The sequence below is a fragment of the Rattus rattus genome, chromosome 2, assembly GCF_011064425.1.
Source record: "Rattus rattus isolate New Zealand chromosome 2, Rrattus_CSIRO_v1, whole genome shotgun sequence".
Lineage (NCBI taxonomy): Eukaryota > Metazoa > Chordata > Mammalia > Rodentia > Muridae > Rattus > Rattus rattus.
This window is the reverse complement of record NC_046155.1, coordinates 82,168,699-82,188,144: the sequence shown is the minus strand read 5'-3', so window position 1 is coordinate 82,188,144 and position 19,446 is coordinate 82,168,699. Positions and strand designations below refer to the sequence as shown.

At 42.8% G+C, this 19,446-nt stretch overlaps 1 protein-coding gene across 1 annotated transcript in view; it reads right to left on the bottom strand.

Annotated features, from left to right (window-relative positions):
• Positions 1-7,134: 7,134 nt before the first annotated feature.
• Pdilt (protein disulfide isomerase like, testis expressed) overlaps positions 7,135-19,446 on the bottom strand; it is a 31,224-nt gene continuing 18,912 nt past the window's right edge. The window contains exons 6-12 of the mRNA XM_032895644.1: positions 17,721-17,831; positions 17,514-17,639; positions 15,045-15,242; positions 12,176-12,296; positions 9,937-10,115; positions 8,492-8,581; positions 7,135-7,549 (exon numbers count right to left, since the gene is read on the bottom strand). Of these exons, the coding sequence (XP_032751535.1) occupies positions 7,274-7,549; positions 8,492-8,581; positions 9,937-10,115; positions 12,176-12,296; positions 15,045-15,242; positions 17,514-17,639; positions 17,721-17,831 (1,101 nt within the window). The 3' untranslated portion in view covers positions 7,135-7,273. The remainder of the gene's footprint in view (positions 7,550-8,491; positions 8,582-9,936; positions 10,116-12,175; positions 12,297-15,044; positions 15,243-17,513; positions 17,640-17,720; positions 17,832-19,446) is intronic.

Sequence of the window (19,446 nt, the reverse complement as noted above, 5' to 3'; positions counted from 1 at the left end):
TAGAGACAGAAAGTGATTGACATTGGGGGTCACACCTGTGCCTGGAAATACAAGGTCTCTGTTTGCACCTTTTGGCAGCAAGACATTCCTCGGTTAGACATTAACTGGCAAAGCAGTGCCAAGGTTCTGGGCTTTTTCTTGGACCTGGGCAAGGACAAGGTGGACCCAATACCAAAGGACCAGGAAAAAAAGACAATATCTGAAGCCAGCCTGGCTTAGGATAACAGAAACATTTGCTTCGAAGCCTGGAACACACACCTGTTCTGAAGAACAGCTTCACCAGATTAGTCCTCCCCACTAGAGTCCAGACAGGAAAGAGAGAGTCTCTGAGAATGTTATCAGGTTGCAAGACCATCTGGACATCCCTCAACTGGACTTCTGTCAGACAACACTAGAGTCCAGACAGTAGAGGATCCTTAGGTTGGGGAATTATCTTATAATTGAAGAGGCTGTTTGCCTGAGTCCACCATGACTTGTATCCTAGGGAATTTAACTCTTCTATTTCATGAGAGCATTTCCTTTGCCATGGGATGAGATGCTTCACCCTGAACAGTGATGCTGGTTAATGGAGATGATGTAAGTGAAAATACTTGGTGACATTTGATTCAATCAAATTCTGCACTGGATGCTTTGCTGATATGGAGTCACAGATAGAAATAGCTAGAAGTTGAGCTACAAGCCACACCCAGCTCCACGTAGAAGGAAATCCAAACCTTGATACAATAGATGTCACTGTGTTGAGAAAAAGCCACTGTATTGACTGAGCAGGAAGCATAACCATGACAACCACATTGACTTTCTTGGGACATCTCTTATTCTGTCTCTTCATAATGTACTAGAAGTGAAAGTTTTAGACCAAAGCATATGTACATATATATCTCTGGCTCAGTCCTTAGCACGGCATAAACTGAGTATAGTGGAGCACACCTGTAATCCCAGCACTTGCGAGTATAGACATGAGGATCAGAAGCTCAAGGCCATTGTCAGCTTCATAGTGAGTTTGAGGTCAACTTAGGGTGCATGAGACCCTGCCACAAAGAGTAAAATAGAATATAACAATAGCAATTATTTATAACCTCCCTCTAGTACAAAATAGTTCTGAATATAACTTTCATTTTGGCCAACATTCCATTCTCTTTGCTAAAGTGAAAATTATCTTTTTGTTCACTTTTGCAATTTATGTGTAGTGCCTACATGTGTGTGCAAGTGTGTGTGTGCATGTGTGTGTGCATATGTATGTATGTATGTGTGCATGTGTATATGTATGTGTGTGCACTTGTTTACTATCACTGATTCTTCTCTTTGTAACTTCAGTTACTTATGCTCTGTGTCTTTCTTACAAGGTCCTAAGTAAACTCTATTCTTGTATTCCTCCTGGATTTAAAGGTGGCAATTTTTTGAAGTTTGCAGAACTAGCAAAGCTTTAAGCAGGAGCAAGCAGACTTTGGTCTAGTGTCTATTCCTAAGTGCTAGCACTATGTTTTCTGGTCTCTAGATTTGATGCATTCCAGTCTCAGTGCCTGGCTGGTCCTCAGAGGACAAACTTTCCTGGGCTGTCTAAGTCTCTAGAGATGACAAACATCTTGCTACAAGGAACCCTTTCTATGTCTACCAACCACTCCAGAGCCATACCCCAACTCCTGTCTCCTTGGTGTGGCTGTCATACAGGGCTACTATTCAGTGCTGTGATCACCCCAGAAAGCTAGCCGGGAACCAGAAAACTGAATATATAGCTTCTATTTCCCAAACCCTCTGAAATTCAAGAAACCAACCATTCCTAAACTTGCTTATCCTACCCCTTCCTCCCACCTGAAGAAACCTCAGTAGAGGACTAGGAAAGTAACTCACTCACTAAAGTGTCTGCCACAGAAGCTTAAAGACTTGTGACCAATCCCCGGCACCCACATAAAAAGCTGGGTGTGATGGTGTGCTCTTGTAATCCCAGCACAGGGAGGCATAACCATGCCGATTCCTGGGGCTTGCTGGCCAGCCAGCATAACCTGCTTAGTGAGATCCAGGCCAGTGAGAAGCTGTGTCTCAGAAGCAAGGTAGATAGGTCCTGAAGATTGACACCCAAGATTGGCCTCTGGCCTTCACACGCACATATGCATGTGTACGCACACTAGCTCACTGCGTGCATGCTCATACACATACACATATGGGGAGGGTTAAGACTTGTGTGAACCCATCTCTCCTACTCCTTTGCTTCCTGGCTCCTCTGGTACTTTGGAATCTACTTTCCTTTTCCACTCCCCTGGCCTCCATCCCCCATGCCATGCCCCCTTATTTAAGGATCTGGCCACCTAGCCATCAGCCTTGCCATAACATCATAATACTAAACCCATTTCACTCATCACAGCTGGGCCATCCTCAGAGTATCTGCATCAGCCATTTACTTGCTCATCCGTCTTTGCTCAACCCTTGACCCCTCTCTCCATTTATGCACATGGAATGACTTCCTGTGGGATGACTTCCTGTGGGATGACTTCCTGTGGGATGACTTCCTGTGGGATGACTTACGTTGACATGACTTCCTGGCATCCTTCACAAATGTTGCTCTCTCATCTTTCCAGGCAACCTGCAGCTCTTCTCCTCGGGATAAAGGGCACATCATTCACTTAGGGGAGGAAGAGCCCTCTCTCCTTGGGTGCTTCAATGTCTTCCCTTCTCTCCTTCACTTATTCCCACATCCTATATAGACTAACTTACAGAGACACTCCATTAATCTCACACGCACCAAGTTATTTTATACCCTACTTTTTGTGACCAAATTTCCCAAAGGATTTATCTACTCTCTCCATTTCACACCAGTGTGCTTTCTGAAGTGCCATCTTCACTGAAATTGCTCCACACTGTCAAAGACATGCATGTTGTCAAATGCAGTCTTACTTCTCGGACAGTGTTCTGTACATACTTGGTCTTGAAGGAGACTTGGATCTCTTGAAATATTTTTTTCTCCTAACTTGTCAACACAGGCAGGGCATTTGATGTGAATTGTTATGACCAAAGTGCTTCTCTTTGGCCAGACTTTTTATTTCATTAAAATAGAATATTTTCATAGAGTATATTCTGATTATAGATCCCCCTGATTATGGTTCCCTCAATTATGGTTCCTCCTGATTATAGTTCCCCCTGATTATGGTTACTCCTGATTATGGTTCCCCCTCCATTACTCTTTCCAGTTCCTCTAACCTCCTCTCCCATTTGGATCCACACTGTTTCTGTCTCAAATATGAAATAATAACAAAATAAAGAACAAAATAATTAGAATATAAAAAAACAGCCAAATAAGAGAAGGAAGTAGAAAAAGCTCAAGAAATGTTTATCTATGTAGAGACACACACATTCACATTTAGCAATTCCAAAAACCTGAAACAAGACACCACAGTAAATATGCAAAGGACCTGCAAGGTAGGAAAAAACAAAAGAAAATCTCTCTGACAAAGAATCTCCAAAGGTGACATTGAGTTCATATTCTCTTGGCCCTCTGCTGCTGGGCATAGGACCTACCATTTGGAGTGACTTATTTTCCCAGTGAGACTCCCTTTGAAGAAACTAGGTTTTCTTTTTCTTTTTTGCAAGTGGCTATCAATTAGGGCTAACTTCTGGGTTAGGAGTCAGAGCGTTCATCCACTTCTTTCAACTCTAGAACCCCATCTGGTGCAAGCCCATGCAGGCTCTCTGTGAGTTCATGTGTGTCCCCTCCCTGTTGTGTCTTGAAGGCTTTAATTTTTAGATGCCCTCCATCCCTCTGGCTCTTACCCTCTTTCTGATTTCTCTTCTACGGGGTTTCATGAATCCTGAAGAGGGGGATTTGATGAAAACATCCCTTTTAGAGCTGAGTGTTCCAAGGGATCTCACTCTGGATATTGTCTGGCTGTGGGTCTCTGTATTTGTTCCTATCTACTGAAGAGAAAGTTTCTCTGATGATGGATGAACAAAGCACTGATCTATAAATACGGTGGAATGTCACTAGGAGCTATTTTATTGCTATGTTCTTTTAGCAGAACAGTCATATGTAGTTTCCCCCTAGGTCCCTGGCCTATCTGGTCTCAAGTTCTCACCCACCCAAGCACTGTTAGGTATGGGTTTGATCTCATGGAGTGGGCCTTAACTCATCAGATAGTGGTGGGTTACTCCCTCAAGCTCTGGGCCATTATTGCACCAATATATCTTGCAGGCAGGCCACTCTTATAAATCAAAGGGTGTATGGCTGGCTCAGGGTTTACCTTTCTCTTTGGTGGAGTATCTACTAGGACCATGAATACCTTTAGATGGAGGCTCTGTGAAGGCACCAACTCAACTTCTCTGTGTTAAGTGAGTTGTTTAGGTATTGTTTTCAGCAGTGGGGCCTTGCTGTCAGTTTATGGAGAGACATCAAAAGTCTTGTCAATAGCCTGGATTGTTTGGGAGTTTCCATGGGCTCTTTTGACCAACAACCTGATTAGATGTAACCCATTCCTGGTACTGGAAACTTTATTTGGTGACAGTAGATGCCTGGTATATGCTCTTATATTATCTCAGTAAACTAGGAGAACAGACTGAAGTTCAGAGAAATTGAGTAACATCTTCAAGGTTACATACCTAGCTAGTGCTAATTAACTGCAAACTGATGGCCAATTTTATTCAGACTTATCCATTCAGTCAGCTTTCTATTTTGAGGGGTAAAGAGTATTCCATGCTTAGCCATTGAAGAGTCTTATACTGAACAGTGGTTCCATCCTTTTCAGTAGGGTGGAGTTGAGGGGATGGAGGGTTTTGAGAAGCTGATGAGACAGAAGAGGTTCAAGTGACAGGTGGATCCATTTGGAAAGACCAGAAAATGAGCTGTGAGGAACCCCTTCCTAATAGAGGGGTATCTGTACCCTATCTTTCTGCTACTTCTCCTCTTCTCATCTCTGAGGTTCCAGGTGCACTTTTGGAACATGCACATTGCAGCCTTGGTCTCCATGCCACTGCTTATCACGGGCTCGGTTCCACGTGAGTTAGTCTCAGCAGTCCCATGGACCCCTCCTTTGAGAGGCAGCCACATGGCTGTGAGGTGAAGGCAGGTGAGTCTTGCATCGTGTTCTGAATACTAAAACATAACCCCATAGAGGCATCTGGCTCCAGTGAGTTCCAGGGCCTCAGGCTGTTCCTTGCTTCATCTAGATGTGAGCAAGTCAGTTATGTAGAGTTGAGAGAGGGAATTGCTTCTGGGGGTCTAAAAATACAAATAGCCTTTGCCTTGTGTGATGGGTGGAAAGCACAGAGGTCCATGAGGAACTTAGGGAACATAGTTCCTACAACAATACCCCTCACTACTTCTTGCGAGTTCCAATAGCCCCCCAATAAAACAAATCATAAAATCAGTGTTAAGTATGAAACATTGAATAATGACACCCCCCAAATATACCCACATTCTAATCCCTTGGATCCACAAACATTGCTTTTGCAGAGTGAAAAGTACTACATAGGTATGATTAAATTGAAGTGAGATGGGGGAAGTGGGAGGGTCCTAAAGGTGGGACACAAGCACAACAGTGCTTAGAAGATGAATGCAGAGGGAATGTGAGGATGGAGCATACGGTCACAGTGATTCCAGGACCAAACACAAGCCAAGGAATGCTGGTAACCCTCTGAGAGGCTGCAAGGCAAAGCTTTCTTCCAGAATGCACTGACCCTGATGATCCTTTTAACCCAACATGAAAAAAAAATCAAGACAGGTTCTCACTAGACAGCTCAAAATGGGCTTTAAATCATAGTCCCCCTGCATCTGCCTCCTTAGCACCAGAATCACAAATGTGTACCAAGTCTAATGAAATTGAAGTCAGATTTCTGGCCTCTCAAAGAATGTGAGAGTAAATCCATGTTGTTTTAAGCTATCTGTGTTAGAAACCATGAATGTAGAGACCAGCATGGACCTGGGACAATGTCCTTACCTCTTCCTTTGGGGATAGCCATGAGATCATGCCTCTCAGAGAGAAGGTGCTCCCTGATAATTCCATTTGCTCCAAGGATGTTTACTGAGCATCTGCAATGTACCATGCAGAACACACAGCAGACACTAAGGAGGCAGTATATGTATTCATGGGGCTGGTCACGGTGTTGTTGGGAGCAGACATTGTGCAATCACTTGGTGAAATAGCAAAATGCTTTCAAATATTATCGTCTCGGAGAGCCTTTTAGAAGTGGTTACATTTGAGAATTGAATGACAAACGTAGAGATGAGTGAAGATGGGGGGCGGGGTAAGTATCCTGAAAGCATGTGTTTGGGTAAAGGGAACAAACCCACAGAGAGAATTTGTTATCTTCAAAGAATATTCAAGAAGTGTGAATGGTGTATGGAAACTGTGAGACCTGAGATCCATAATGCTAGACTTCTCAAGACTTTGTAGGAATAGAGAAATTGGAAATATTCTAAATGTCATGAAGATACCAGTTACAGGGTAGAGAGAGCATCTTCTGCTCTAAAGAAACTATGGGGGACTTAGCAATACACAGAGTTAGGTGGAGTCACATGGAAGGAAGTGAGCAGAGTCACATAGAAAGTACAGGATGGGTCTCATCAAAGAGACAGCTGGAGTCACATAGGAAGAGGTGGGGTTGTGTGGAAAGAGGAGCGTGAAGTGCCATGGAGGAGAATGGGTAAAATCATGTAGGTCATCAAGTTTATAGTAGTAAGAGAAAAGGTCACAGGGGATGATTCCGGCCTAACCTCATGATGGTGGGTCACATACTGGCCTGTAGCTATCTAGAAACAGGCTTAGCATTGGATTTCTTATGGTGCAAGCCTGGCATTACATCTCACTTGCAAGACAGCCAAACTCATGAAGGTCCAACTAGTGGGAGGTTACATACATAGTGGTTAAAGAGAGGAGCTCTAGAGAGATATAAGTGATAGACTGTCAACAGTTTTCAAACTGTGTGGTTCTGACTGGTTAGTCAGTCTCTTTGTGCTTCCATCTCTGACATCTGCAAATGGGGACAATGAAACTGGCCTCTAATGATGTTCTAAAAGTAGGCAAAGGACCAGGGAACTACAAACATTCATTCGGTATTGACATCATGGCTCCCCTTGCTGCCCATGGCTCCAGACCAAGTGGCTTTTCCAGTTGGTACCAATCAGGAAAAAGAGGAGATGAGGAAACAAAATCAGAGAAACTCATTAGGCTTTATTGTATAGCCCCCCACCCACCCTACCACTCAATATATGGCATTGTCAGAGTAGATTCACTCAGAAACTGATGTCAGGACCTGGAATTGGTTGCCTTCCTCCCTGGCTTCAGAGAAGCTAAAGTTCTTCTTTGATGTCCAGTTTTCTCTCTGGTTTTGGCTGTTCCTTTGGCTGAGCCACTTTCTTCTCCTTCTCAGCCGTTTCCTTCCTTCTCTCCAGCTCCTCTGGCTGGCTTATACTGCCCAGCGCAGGAGACTCTTTGGCTGGCCCGTCTTGTTTGCTTGTGTCTTCTACCTTGAGAGGCGGCTTCTCAGGCAACTTGTCTATGTGCTGCATCTCTGGCTCAGCTAACACTTCCTCCTCCGCCACTTCATTTTGCTCAATGTACAATAGCTAGTAAAGAAAATGTGGGAACAAGAGAGGGAAGGAAAGACAGAGCAAGGAAGTATGTGTAAACATTGTGGTGAAAACCAGTAATGCTGTTCTGGGTCAGCCCAGAAAGAATCATTTGTGGCCTTTGTTTCCTCATAGATAAAGATGATAAAGTGCCTAACTATGGTTCTGACCCTTTTGATAGAGGGCACACTTCTTATATGACAGGTGTGGTGACCAGTCCCTAACTCCAGGACAGATCAGGTGACTTTGGCTTAGTTAATGAGATCCCTCTCTAGCATGCACATTACTAATACTGAGAAATGGATCTTTTCTTTCTAAACTGAGAGGAGGTAAGTTTGGAGCCAGGGGGGGTAACATTGACCATCTATGGGGAAGTGACTGCTTGAGAAAACTCCCAAGACAGAAGAAAACAGGAAGACAGAAAGCAGATATGACCATCTGGGTCCAGCTGGGCCAGTGTCCTACTAGGTAAATGGGATAAACACCCATTGCTACTGAAGTGGGCAAGGAGGTGAGTTTGATATTAGCAACAGAAAGTACCTTAACTGATTTAGATGGCACCTTCTAGAAGGTGACTCACTGTGGCATGGTTAGGAGAAAGGGGTGACTGTGGTCACATTTGTCAGGACAGCAACTCCAGAGGGCAGACTCCCATCAAGACATTTGATCACTATCTCAGGAAAGTGACAAGCGGGCCGTTTTGAAGGCTGTATGTTACTTGAGAGTCTGTTATCTAATGACTGCTGTTCCTACTTCCTTGTCACAAGTTCCCGTAAAATAACCAGTGAGCTCACTCAGAGTGGGTGGCTGTCCAGGGCAGCGTCAAAGCCGTCTCAGAGAGAATGAGATAATAGATGGGACTCTTGGCATGATTGTTATATGGGTTTCCTGGTAATTGTGTGGTGAAGAGAAGACCCAGTTTGTAGTTGTGTGTCTTACCTCATCATCTTCCTCAATCCTAACCTTGACATGGCTTTCCAGGAAGTCACAAAAGCCCTTCATGGTATGCTCTCCTTTATACATGACAGCCTAGGAAGACAGCAGAGCAGGATTAAGATGGGAGCTTCTTCCTGTAAGTTGCTCATAGAATATTATAAAACTAAACCCAGGATCAAATTCCTAACCACTTAGACATACCAAAAATGTCTTAACCTCTGTGAGCGTCCTTTTCCATGCCTCTGAAATAAGGATAAGAACTCTCTCATCAGAGGACATGAGGAATGGATCATATATGAACCACAAAGTCATACTTTATAGGTCTAACCCCTGACTGGATTACTTACCCATGTGACTTCCTTACTGAATGCAGTTTTCTCATATGGCATTAACTCCAAGAGCTTCCTCATAGTGTTGTTGGATTAAATGAGCTAATATAGGAAATGTGTCTAAAGCAGTGCTTGGCTTATAGTAAGTATCACATGCATTTGCTCTTTTGAGTAACCGGTTTTAGTAGTATTGTAACAATAACAAAAATGGTGTTAAACACCTACTGGGTGGTCAGCAAGCATTCATAATAGTTCCCTTTCTTTTGTGGGTCTTTAAGGGGACTTTTTACCACATAACTTGAGATTGGTGGCTCTTAGCCTCATCCTGTCAATCTAACTTCATTTCCCCCAGCTTTACTACATGTACCTTCTACACTGGGATGCTATCACATGCACTCGGCGATCTGGTCAACCTTTCCCCCTCATCACGCATGATATACATCCTACCTATAGAGTTTATGACCTGTCCTTTAATCAAATGTAAATCTCAACCATTCTCCAGAGTCCCAAGTCTGTATGAAAACTTTAGACCCATCTATTCTCCAGATTCTGTACCCCACCCCCACTGCATACATAGATGGATCTATGTCATGCTTTTCCTCACTTTCAACCTCTCATTTCTGAAACAAGGACCTTGACTCATGCCTCTTTGATACCATTTTCCATCTACCAAAGCCCCATAGAGAATATGTTCCACCAGTCCTGGTTATGGTTGGACAAGAACTAGGATTCCCAAGTGTAAAGAGGATTGTTGATGTCTGGGATACATTTTTTTTAATCTGGTAGCATTCCAGCCCAATATTCCTGCACAGACATCCTTTATTCTCTGTAGTCTGAAGTACAGAGGACAGCCTCAATATTAGAGACAACTCTGTCCTATCAAAACATCCATATACCCAGATGACATGGTGATTGGTCAACAATAAGCAATGGGCTCAAGTTGTGTGCGATTACAAGTCTTAGAACTTGCCTGTAATATGACGGAAGATATTCTCCACTTGAATATGAGAACATACTAGGGACTGGGGCTGAGAATGTTCAGTAAAAGGCTGAGCTAGAGAGAAGCTGCATTCCCAGTAATGACACATTTTCAACTATGTGGTCCCAAGAGTCTCTCACCTCTTGTGAGTCAGTAGGGAAAAGCCGGAAGAATGGGTACTGTTCTGGGTTCGCCAGCTGAATGTCATTTGCTGTTATGTCAATCTTGGCGATGATGACTGTGGAGTGGTTTTGATACTTTATACCCAGCTCTTCCAAAAGTGGTAATAGCACCCTGCACTTCTCAGACCAGGGTGCATCTGGAAAGGAAGGGTGTATCTCAGCTCCTGCTGTCCAGGACTCTGAAAGCTGATGCCATATAGCAGCCCTGTTGCCTTCTTACCACGAGTCTGCTCAGCAGGCTACACTCTCTTTTAAAAACACCATAGCTTATTTTTATATCTCAGTATACGATCACTATTAAGTAAATCAGAATAAAAATTAAGCCTAGTTCTGTTTCTCTTAGACACTAACATTTTCCATGTGTTAATATGGTCTTTAAAACAACAAAATAAAACAACAAAACAAAACCTTTCCTTTTAGAATAGTATTCCACTGCAGTTGAAGAGAAAACCAAGGAAAATATCTACGCCGTTGTTATGTTCGAGGGAAAATGGTGTGTTTATAGCACAGAAGTTAAGCTACTTACCCAAGGTCATCCAGAAAATTAAGCGAAGGGAATAAGATCTGAAGAAAGGTCAGTCGGGCTTGATTGTACTACAAATATGGCATAGTATAAAGTTACATAACATATATTATTATATAACTATCGGACATGCCTTTTAGTCCCTTGGAAGAAAATATGCCCAGGAAGCTAAACAGGTATGTCTTAAAATTGTGACAACTACCCTTGGCAGGGGACACTGGCCTTCCTTGTGGAAAGTTCCTTGAGCTTTGAGTGACCCAGACAGCTGGCCCTTTGGAAAGAGACCAGAGCGGAGATCCAACACAGGGAAATCCAGACCTCACTGATTTGCCCTCATCTGAAGTTCAGAACTCAAGAGTTTTGCTCTGTGGGAGGAATGGCTTCAGAGGCCCTGACAAGCTCATCTATCCATTTATCAACCAAGTACCCCTGGTGACCAAATCTCCTGCCTGCTGCACCCAGACACCCCCTGGAGTCTGATAGGCCCTGGCTAGGAACATGGAGGACTATAATGGCTGAAGCCCCAGGGTGCAATCCGACAGCCCTGCTTCTAAGAAAATGAGGCTGCTCTTGCCTTTCATCAGAGGCAAATGAGTGTTCTCAGAACTCTGTGTGTCTCAGAAGTGGAGAAAGGCTTCCTCAGCTCATCGATGAAAGGGAGCAGAGAGCTATGACTCAGCTGCATAGCTCTCAGAAGCACTGTCAGCTGGCAAGTGTCTGCTGCATTGAGGTTGTGAAAGGGTGTATGATGGGCTCAGCACAGGGACGGCTGGACTTTGGCTCTTAGCGTTGACTGTGTGACCTTGACCTGTATCTTGGAGAAAGGCAATGTGCTATCCTCACCGCCTTGCTACACACAAGCCTGGACTGGTATACAAGCTCACTAAATGCTACCTTTACCTGTCTGAAGTAGCTTTGGAGTCACCTTCTGCAGTGTCTTATGGAGAGAAGGTTCTAGTTTGGGGAGGCTGGCGTATAAACTATAGATGATGGGAAAGAGTCACAGTCCTTGGTCAGCAGTGGAAGTAATAACGATGGAGTAACAGTAGTCATTATTTGCGGAGTGCTTGCAACATGCCATATACTATATACAAAGTCCTTGACATGAAACATTTGTGCCTCTACCTCACAGGAACATTGGATGAATCAGATAGGGTCCAAAGTAGGAGAATTATGGATGGCAGCATGAATGTAGGTGCTGGAGCCAGACGGAAAATGGTCAAAATCCAGTTTCTAGCACTTACTGAGTAACACTGGGAATAATTGTTGGCTGAGATTCTGTTGAGTGATCCATACATTGGAAGCACAGCAATAGCTGCTTCCAAGAGGATTTGTTAGGTAATTATGACATAGGTATACAGTGAAGCAAGCCTGAGTCCTAACGTACTGTTGCATCCAGTAAAGCCATGCTAGCCAGCCATGTTACTGCTGTTACACATTGTCATAGGTCTGGATTAGCTGGAAAGCATTCACACATGGGAAGAATTAATTTGGGGCACCAAGTTGCCTGTGGCTGTTGGCATCCTGAGCTAATGTTGTTGAGAGTCAGGAGATAATCCTCAGCATGGTTTTAGAGTTTATGGGTTTAAAGCCTGCACTGTCCAAGAATTCACAAACAATACTTGTAAAGTATTGGAGCCCTTAGGCTCTCATTGTCTCCATGAAGATACTTACAGAACATCACAAACACATCCTTCTCCTTATCAAAGACAACCACATTGAAGTTCTTTCCCACGAGCTTCTTAACTGGCTCTTGGTCCCAATATTTTGGAATCTCTTCACTGGATTTGTGTTTCTAGGAAGCAAATTCAAGAGGTCTAACACTCCCCGGTATGGAAAAGAACAAGCAACTGGGGTTCCCCACCCTCCATTATAAACAATGAAAGGCTTTGTTTTAGAAAGACAAACTCTCGAAAGGATTTGCAATGCAGAGATAATCATGAACCCAGTGATATCTTCTCACTGGTCCAGAGCAGCCTGGAGTCGGGGTGCTGAAGGGGAGTCAGAGCTCTGGGCTGCAGTTTATCCACACACAATTCTTGGGATTCTCAGACGACAGTGGGACTTATGCCATTAGCTTCTCCATTAAGACTATGGCTGTCCTCATTACTGTGAGAGTCAAGACCAAGGCGTTTGTGTGCTGGTGTCCCCCAAGTTCATCACTACTTTCCCTCTTGCGTTTCTTTGTCTATACTGATCATCAGTTGCCCCAAAGCCTAAGCCACTTCTGACTGGTATGCTCTAGAGTGCCCGGAAGGCCTTACTCCTACCCTCCTTCCATCCAGTTAACTCAAATTTATCCTTCAACTTGCTCTTTGGAGAAATGCTTTAGATTTCCCAAAAGTTATATGAGGTTCTACCACCATAAGTTCTTTGAAATATTTCCTCATGCTTCTTTCAGAATTAATATTCACTTCCTTTTTTTTCTATTTTTTCTTCCACACTAGGTAGTACACCATAAAGGACTTCTTTTCTTCCTTTATCAAGTATTTGCACATAGAAAGGCCTCAGTAAAAATTGTTCAAATGGATGACGGAAAGAATGAATTCAGCAGCTGTTTTGGCTTAAAGAAAGTTTTAGAAATCTTAGAATTTGTTTTTCTATACTATCACTGACTCTTGGGTATCTCTTGAGTCTATACCCTCTCTTTTCCATTTCCCTGTGACTGCCCTAGTCTAGCTAGCCCCTGCTCCTCACATAGATTCCCTCTGAATCTCCTTCAAAACCTCACTATGCCTTTCTTTCCTACAATTAAAGCTCTATTTGTAACATGAAGATCTAGTTTCTCCTGGTATATGGAATGCCAAATCTTTAATATGCGTATGAAGTCCTTGCCATGTGGTTCCTGTCAAACTCTTTAGCCTTCTCTTTAGTGGTGATATCCCTCCTCTACCTTACAGCCTCTGGAAATGACTTGAAGGTGCTTTCACTGGAAGCATAAAGGTGGTGGGAAACTGGCCATAGAAGAAAAACTATGATGCAAACAATGAAGAATTGCGAATAGGCAGATCAGACGGAAATCACTGATCAGGCGGTGAATGTTTATCTGTGTTCCAGTAGCACAAGAGAATGTGTTGACTTTTGAAGAGTGGAAAAACACCCTGCATGTAACTGGAGTAAAGAGAGGCTAGGGAGGGTCTCAGGCACATTGTAGAGTGATAACGGAATGTGCAGATGCCTCTAACATAAAGACTTCTCTTCCCTTGATGGTACATGGATATATATATATGTATATACATGTATATATATATGTATATACATGTATATATATATGTATGTATATAGTGTGTGTGTGTGTGTGTGTGTGTGTATGTGTGTGTACCTTCTATACCCTCAAGGTATAGAAGAAATGGAACATGAAAAGGATGAGGAAGTTATCAGAGTTAAGGGGAAAAAAAACATAGAATCCAAGTTCATGGAGAATGTCACCCTAGAGACTGAAATAGGATCCAAAGATCAAAGGCCATGGGAGGGGTGAAGCTGTTTAGTAGTGTGGTCAGTAGTGAAGTGAATTAAGAGGAGGAGAAGCTTGAAATGAGGCCTTTGGAGGAACTTCCAGCTCTGGATTATTAGCACATGAGCAAGTGGCTGAGATGGTGCAGACGTGACAATTCACAGAGAACAGAGACAAGTGTGTCAGATGTTAGTGTCTAGGAAGGATGGTAAAGTAGGTAGCCTGCCCTGAGAAGTCTGCATCATTAGAGAAAGGAAGATGGCCAGAGGGTAGCAACACAGAAAAGACGGAAGTGGTGAAATTGATGTCAAAGGCATGAAAGTCAAAGAACATTGGATTTTAGGTGATAGAGAAATGGTTTGGAAGCATCAGGAAGGACACCAGCTTTTCCATCTGACCTCAGGATCATGTAAGTCAGAGAAGAGCTTCCCCCGAGAAGGCTGCAGAAGACACAGGGTGCCCATAGAAACAGACAGAAGGGGATGGAAGCAGCCAGAGGTACGTTCCCCATAGATGTTGAATTATCTGAAGGCTCTCCATACACCCCTGTCATCACGCCTGTCATTATCCAAAACATGTTTGAAGGATTCTTTGTTTACTCTCAAAGATGTTTTGGTTTGTAAAAAAACACTATGACATCAGCAAGAGTGCTTATGGTTAAGTTCCTGTACCTATCCCTTCCAGCAACATGGACTACTCTCCAGCCAACACACACACTAAGGGTCTCTGAAGCTCTGAGACTAACTCCTGGATGCTACTTGCTTCATCCCTTCTCCTCTGACCCTAGTTCAAGGTGATATTCTGAGAAGAGGCTGTAACGATGAAGACCTCCTTCAGGTGACAAGTCAGCTCTCTAGAACAGCTGAACTTCTCCTGAGAATTTTCTTTATGACTGAAGAACTGGCAGTATATCTCTAGCCTCAGAAGAAGTCACGAGATGCAGTGATTCAAGGCGGAAATGAAGAGACTGTATCCCATTGAACTTTGGAATGGTCTCTGTGCTGTCTCTTCCTATAGCTGGACAAAACCCAACAGGACTGTAAGGAGGTGCTCAGGTTCTAGTCATGACTCACCTGAGAGCAGGCTTACCTTGGCAGTTCTGCTGAGGAAGCTATTGCAGAATTTCTTGAGGCTTTCAAAGGTTATATTATCCGTGGGCATTTTGTACCTGGCATCAGAGCTTAAGTTCAGGATTTGAACAGATGGGACATTGACTCTTGAGATCTGGAAGTACTCAAAGATGCGTTTGTTTTTAGGTTCATCCGAATTCACAAGGACGAAAAGAATCTGCCAAGTCAAGCAAAGTTTCTTGTAGCTCTGGACCCTTCGGATCAAGGGTAGGGAACCACTGAGAAGCTAGGAACTAATGAAACTCAAATAGCAAGGATTAGGGAGCACCCCAAGGCAGACTCACTCCTATACCCACGAGTAGACAGGCAGCCTCCTCAGCATAGTTTTTATGCTGTGCATAAGCCACACAGCTTTAGGAACTTAGCATGTCCTTTTTGTTTATCCTTGTTTCATGCCTTGGCTTCCTCCTCTGGAAAATGCTAAGCCTGATCATACTTGCTTTAGAGAGTTGTTTGAAGAAGGTGGGCAAAGGCCTGGTTTACTGAATGGCAAGTGGAAAAATGTTTCCCACGTGTCAATTCAAACTTACTCTATGAAGGAAACGCGTAACCCATTTATTCATACATTCACACAATAAATGTTCATAGAGTGCCGAGTACATATTCAAAAATCTATGTGGAAGACGGAATCTCTGCTCTGTGAAACTTACATTCTAGTGGAGGACATGGATGAGAAACACATTTAGGTAATGACAAGCGAGGATTAGAAAACACAACAGAGTGATGGGGCAGAGAAACCATGCAGATGAGCTAAGACATGGGCTCAGGCTCAGAGAAGTCAGCATGCCAGGAGAAAAATCCATTTTAGCAAACAGTACAGGGACTATCAGTTCATCAATTAGAAATGCAACACAAGTGAAGGAAATCTCTAGTAGAAAAAAGAACATGGAAATCAAAATGTTCTGGAAAGGAAAGGAAAGTGAGACACCAGAACCGTGATGGAGAGCATTGTGGGGGATGAAATCGGACGCTATGAAAGTGAAAGTGGAGATCAGAAGTCTAGTAGGAAACTTAGGTCTGGTTTGAGGAGAATAAAGACAGTATCAAGCCGGAGAGTTTTGAGGAGAGGAATGTGCAAACAATTAGTTGCAGAGAATAAGTGAGCATGGATGCAAGGAGATGAGTTAGAGGTTTTCACAGACACCTGCTGTCACCTACTCTCAGGTCATCCATCCATCCAAAGGTTTGCCCACAAGAGACAATGCACCAGTCTTCTGGGCTCTATGGAAACTATAAAACAAAACAAAACAAAAATAACAAACTAGAACAGACTGTTAAACTATTTTGAACACATCCAATAAGTACCAGTTATTTCTACACCCCGGATACTGTAGTAGACAGTAAAGTGGTGAGGTTTGGTGGGACAATATTAGTCAAACCCATTATCTGTAGCTCAGTAATGACATTTGGGGATGCTCTCCCCAAATTGTGGCAACATGAATTTAGAGTTCCCTCTCCTGATCTGTTCCAAGATAAAATTCCAGCTACATTAAAGGATTAAGGCAAAACAAAATAAAAAAAAAAAAAGAGGAAATACAGTTCAAGGTCAGCAAGACAGCTCAGCAGGTAAAACCGTCTGCTGCACTGGAGTTCAGGTTCCAAGATCTGCATCCTAAAAAGAGAGAACAGATTCCTCACGGCTGTCACCTGACGTCCACACACATACTGTGGGATACATATCCCCATGTGCACACATACCCACACACTAATAGTAATTTTTTTAAAAAAATAAACATAGCTAAGTATTGACTATTATAGCTCATGAGAAGTCATAAGGCCACAGTCACATTAAATATCTGAAAGTATAAAGCTGAGAAATGAAATAGATTAATACTTGTGAGAGCTATCTGTTATTGGAAGCATCTTTCTGAAAACTAGTGTGTTTGTACTTCAGTGTCTTTGCTCTGTTTTTATGTTTCAACATTATCATTTAATTTCAGAATTACTGTAAATGAAAAAAACAAAAAACCAAAACAAAACCAAAAAATCTTTCATAGTCCAGATGCAGTAAGTCACACACACAGACACAGGGATAAGAGGTGATTTCTTTCCACTGGTGCTGCTGAGAGCAGTTACAAGCACCAGGAAATGTACTTTAGCTCATTGATTTGAGTGTGTATTTTCTACATTGAAGTCAGAGTCTCTGTAGAACATAGACCTGAAAAGAACACCTTAAGCATATTTACTAAGATGAATGAAAGACCATAGGCTTGGCTCCTCACAAAGGAAGAATGGAACAGACTCATCTAAAATACAACAGTGAACATTATGTAGCATTGATATGTAAATTGTGAACTACACACACAAATTATGTGCACATAATTTCCGAATTAATGTATAGTGAGTAGAAAAGACAGCTATACTCAAGAGCGTGCTGCGGTTCCTCTGCGCCATTAAAGAGCTTTCAACAATGAGCTGGGCTACAAACCTTGTTCTGGAATTCCTTTGAAATTTGTCTGTAATGCCGGATTATGGTGCTGTATGGCTCTGAGTTTTTGGAGATAAAGAGCAACATGTGATTTAAGATGTTCATCTCATAAATCAGGTCCTTATTCTGAAATTGCAAGGAAAACGTGTCATTCGAAGGACACACGCAAGGGTACCCGCTGTTCTTCTGGACCCCCTTACCACTGACCTCAGGGTTGAATTCAATCACAAAACCCGTGAGCTGTTGCTTTATGACTTGATTGAGATAGTCTTTGTTTGTACTGTCGTTAATAAGCTCTTGACGTTTCACAACTCTCCCCTTGAGCCAGGAGAAAGGCATGTTAGATGGCAGTAACTTCCATAATATATACACCTAACAGATGTAAATAGTACATCCCACCCCAGCATGAGTGTAAAACATTGAGGATATTGGCAGGAATAATACATAACCCAAATACAATAACTATGAACATTGAGCAAATCAGTCTGTGTGTGAGATAGCGAATGTGATGGACTGGCAGTCCCAGCTGCTATGCTCTGAAATCCACCAAAATACTTGCATTAAGGCTGAGTACCGTGCCACATTGCCACCAAAGAGTGGCTGAAGGTTTCAGGGATACAAAGGCAAACCCAGAACTGGAAGATCCAAGACTTCCCCAAGAGGCACCTCCGATCAACTTCCTGTGGTTAAAGCCCCATCTCTGAGACTTCTTCTCCAAAGGGTCCCACCTTCATTGTGATCTGATGGCTCTCTGAGTTCTCCCCGCTATGTGTTTTTCCTAATGAATAGTTGGAATACCTAATCCTGCTATGTAACTGCTTCCCAGAAGGATTTGGATAAACATAGGGGTAATGTGGTTACTTACAGTCCGTGAGCAGTCCATATCTTCACCCCCACCAGCCAGAACTTGGTACAAACTTCTCCCCTAGGCTCTTGAAATGCTTTCCACACTGACCTCTCCACCTCTCCTCTGCTTCCTTCCAGCCCAGCTTCCCCACCCCTGCCCCTGACACCAGCCATCCTGATGGTTTTAGAACACAAACTTGATTTTTGTCTTTGTTTTCTTGCTTCAGTGTGTTATAGTCCTAAGATGTCCTATGTATAAAGTTCCAGCTCTTTGCTGGTCATAGCAGCAGTCCCATAATTCTAATCGGAGAGCTCTAGTTGTGCTAGCTACCGTCCCGAACAAGGTGTATGTGTTAGTTCTCTTAGCCTTGTAGGATTTCCAAACAATTGGTGATGTTGGAGGGTGCTAATATTGGTCTCCCACTTTTTCCCTTTCTCTTTCTTCTTTTTCTTTGTTGTACTCATACCCCTCACACTTTCCACATGAGGGAATTGTGGCACAGAGAAATGAAATAACCTATCCAAAACTACTACGTTCGTTACGACAGACTCTGGAGTTAGTTATCTAGTTGGTTAGTACTAGGATGGAACATTGAGCTTCACGTGTACGAGCATGTACTCTACCATTGAATCATACCCCAACCCTGAAGTCAGGATTTATAACTAGTCTAACCCTAGTGTTCAATGTTTGTCAGTTTAACATAGACCTTTCTATAAATTATACGGATTGAGAAAGTTGTATCTATGCATTTAGTTTTGTGTGTGTGTGTGTGCGTGTGTGTGTGTGTGTGCGTGTGTGTGTGTGTGTGTGTGTGCATGTGTGCGTGTGTGTGTGTGTGTGGTATATGTGCATGTATATAATAACTAAGTAAAAAGAGATCATGAATTAGAGAAAGAGCAAGAGTATATAGGATGGTTAGAGGGAGGAAAGGAAAGGGGTAGATTATGTAATTATAATTTCAAAATTAAATTACTATAATTGGTAGATAAATAAAATACACCACTTTCTGCTCATAGGTCTAATAAAGAATCCAAGTACTTAATAAAGGTATTTTTCATTAGTAAATAAAAAACACCTGAAACGTAT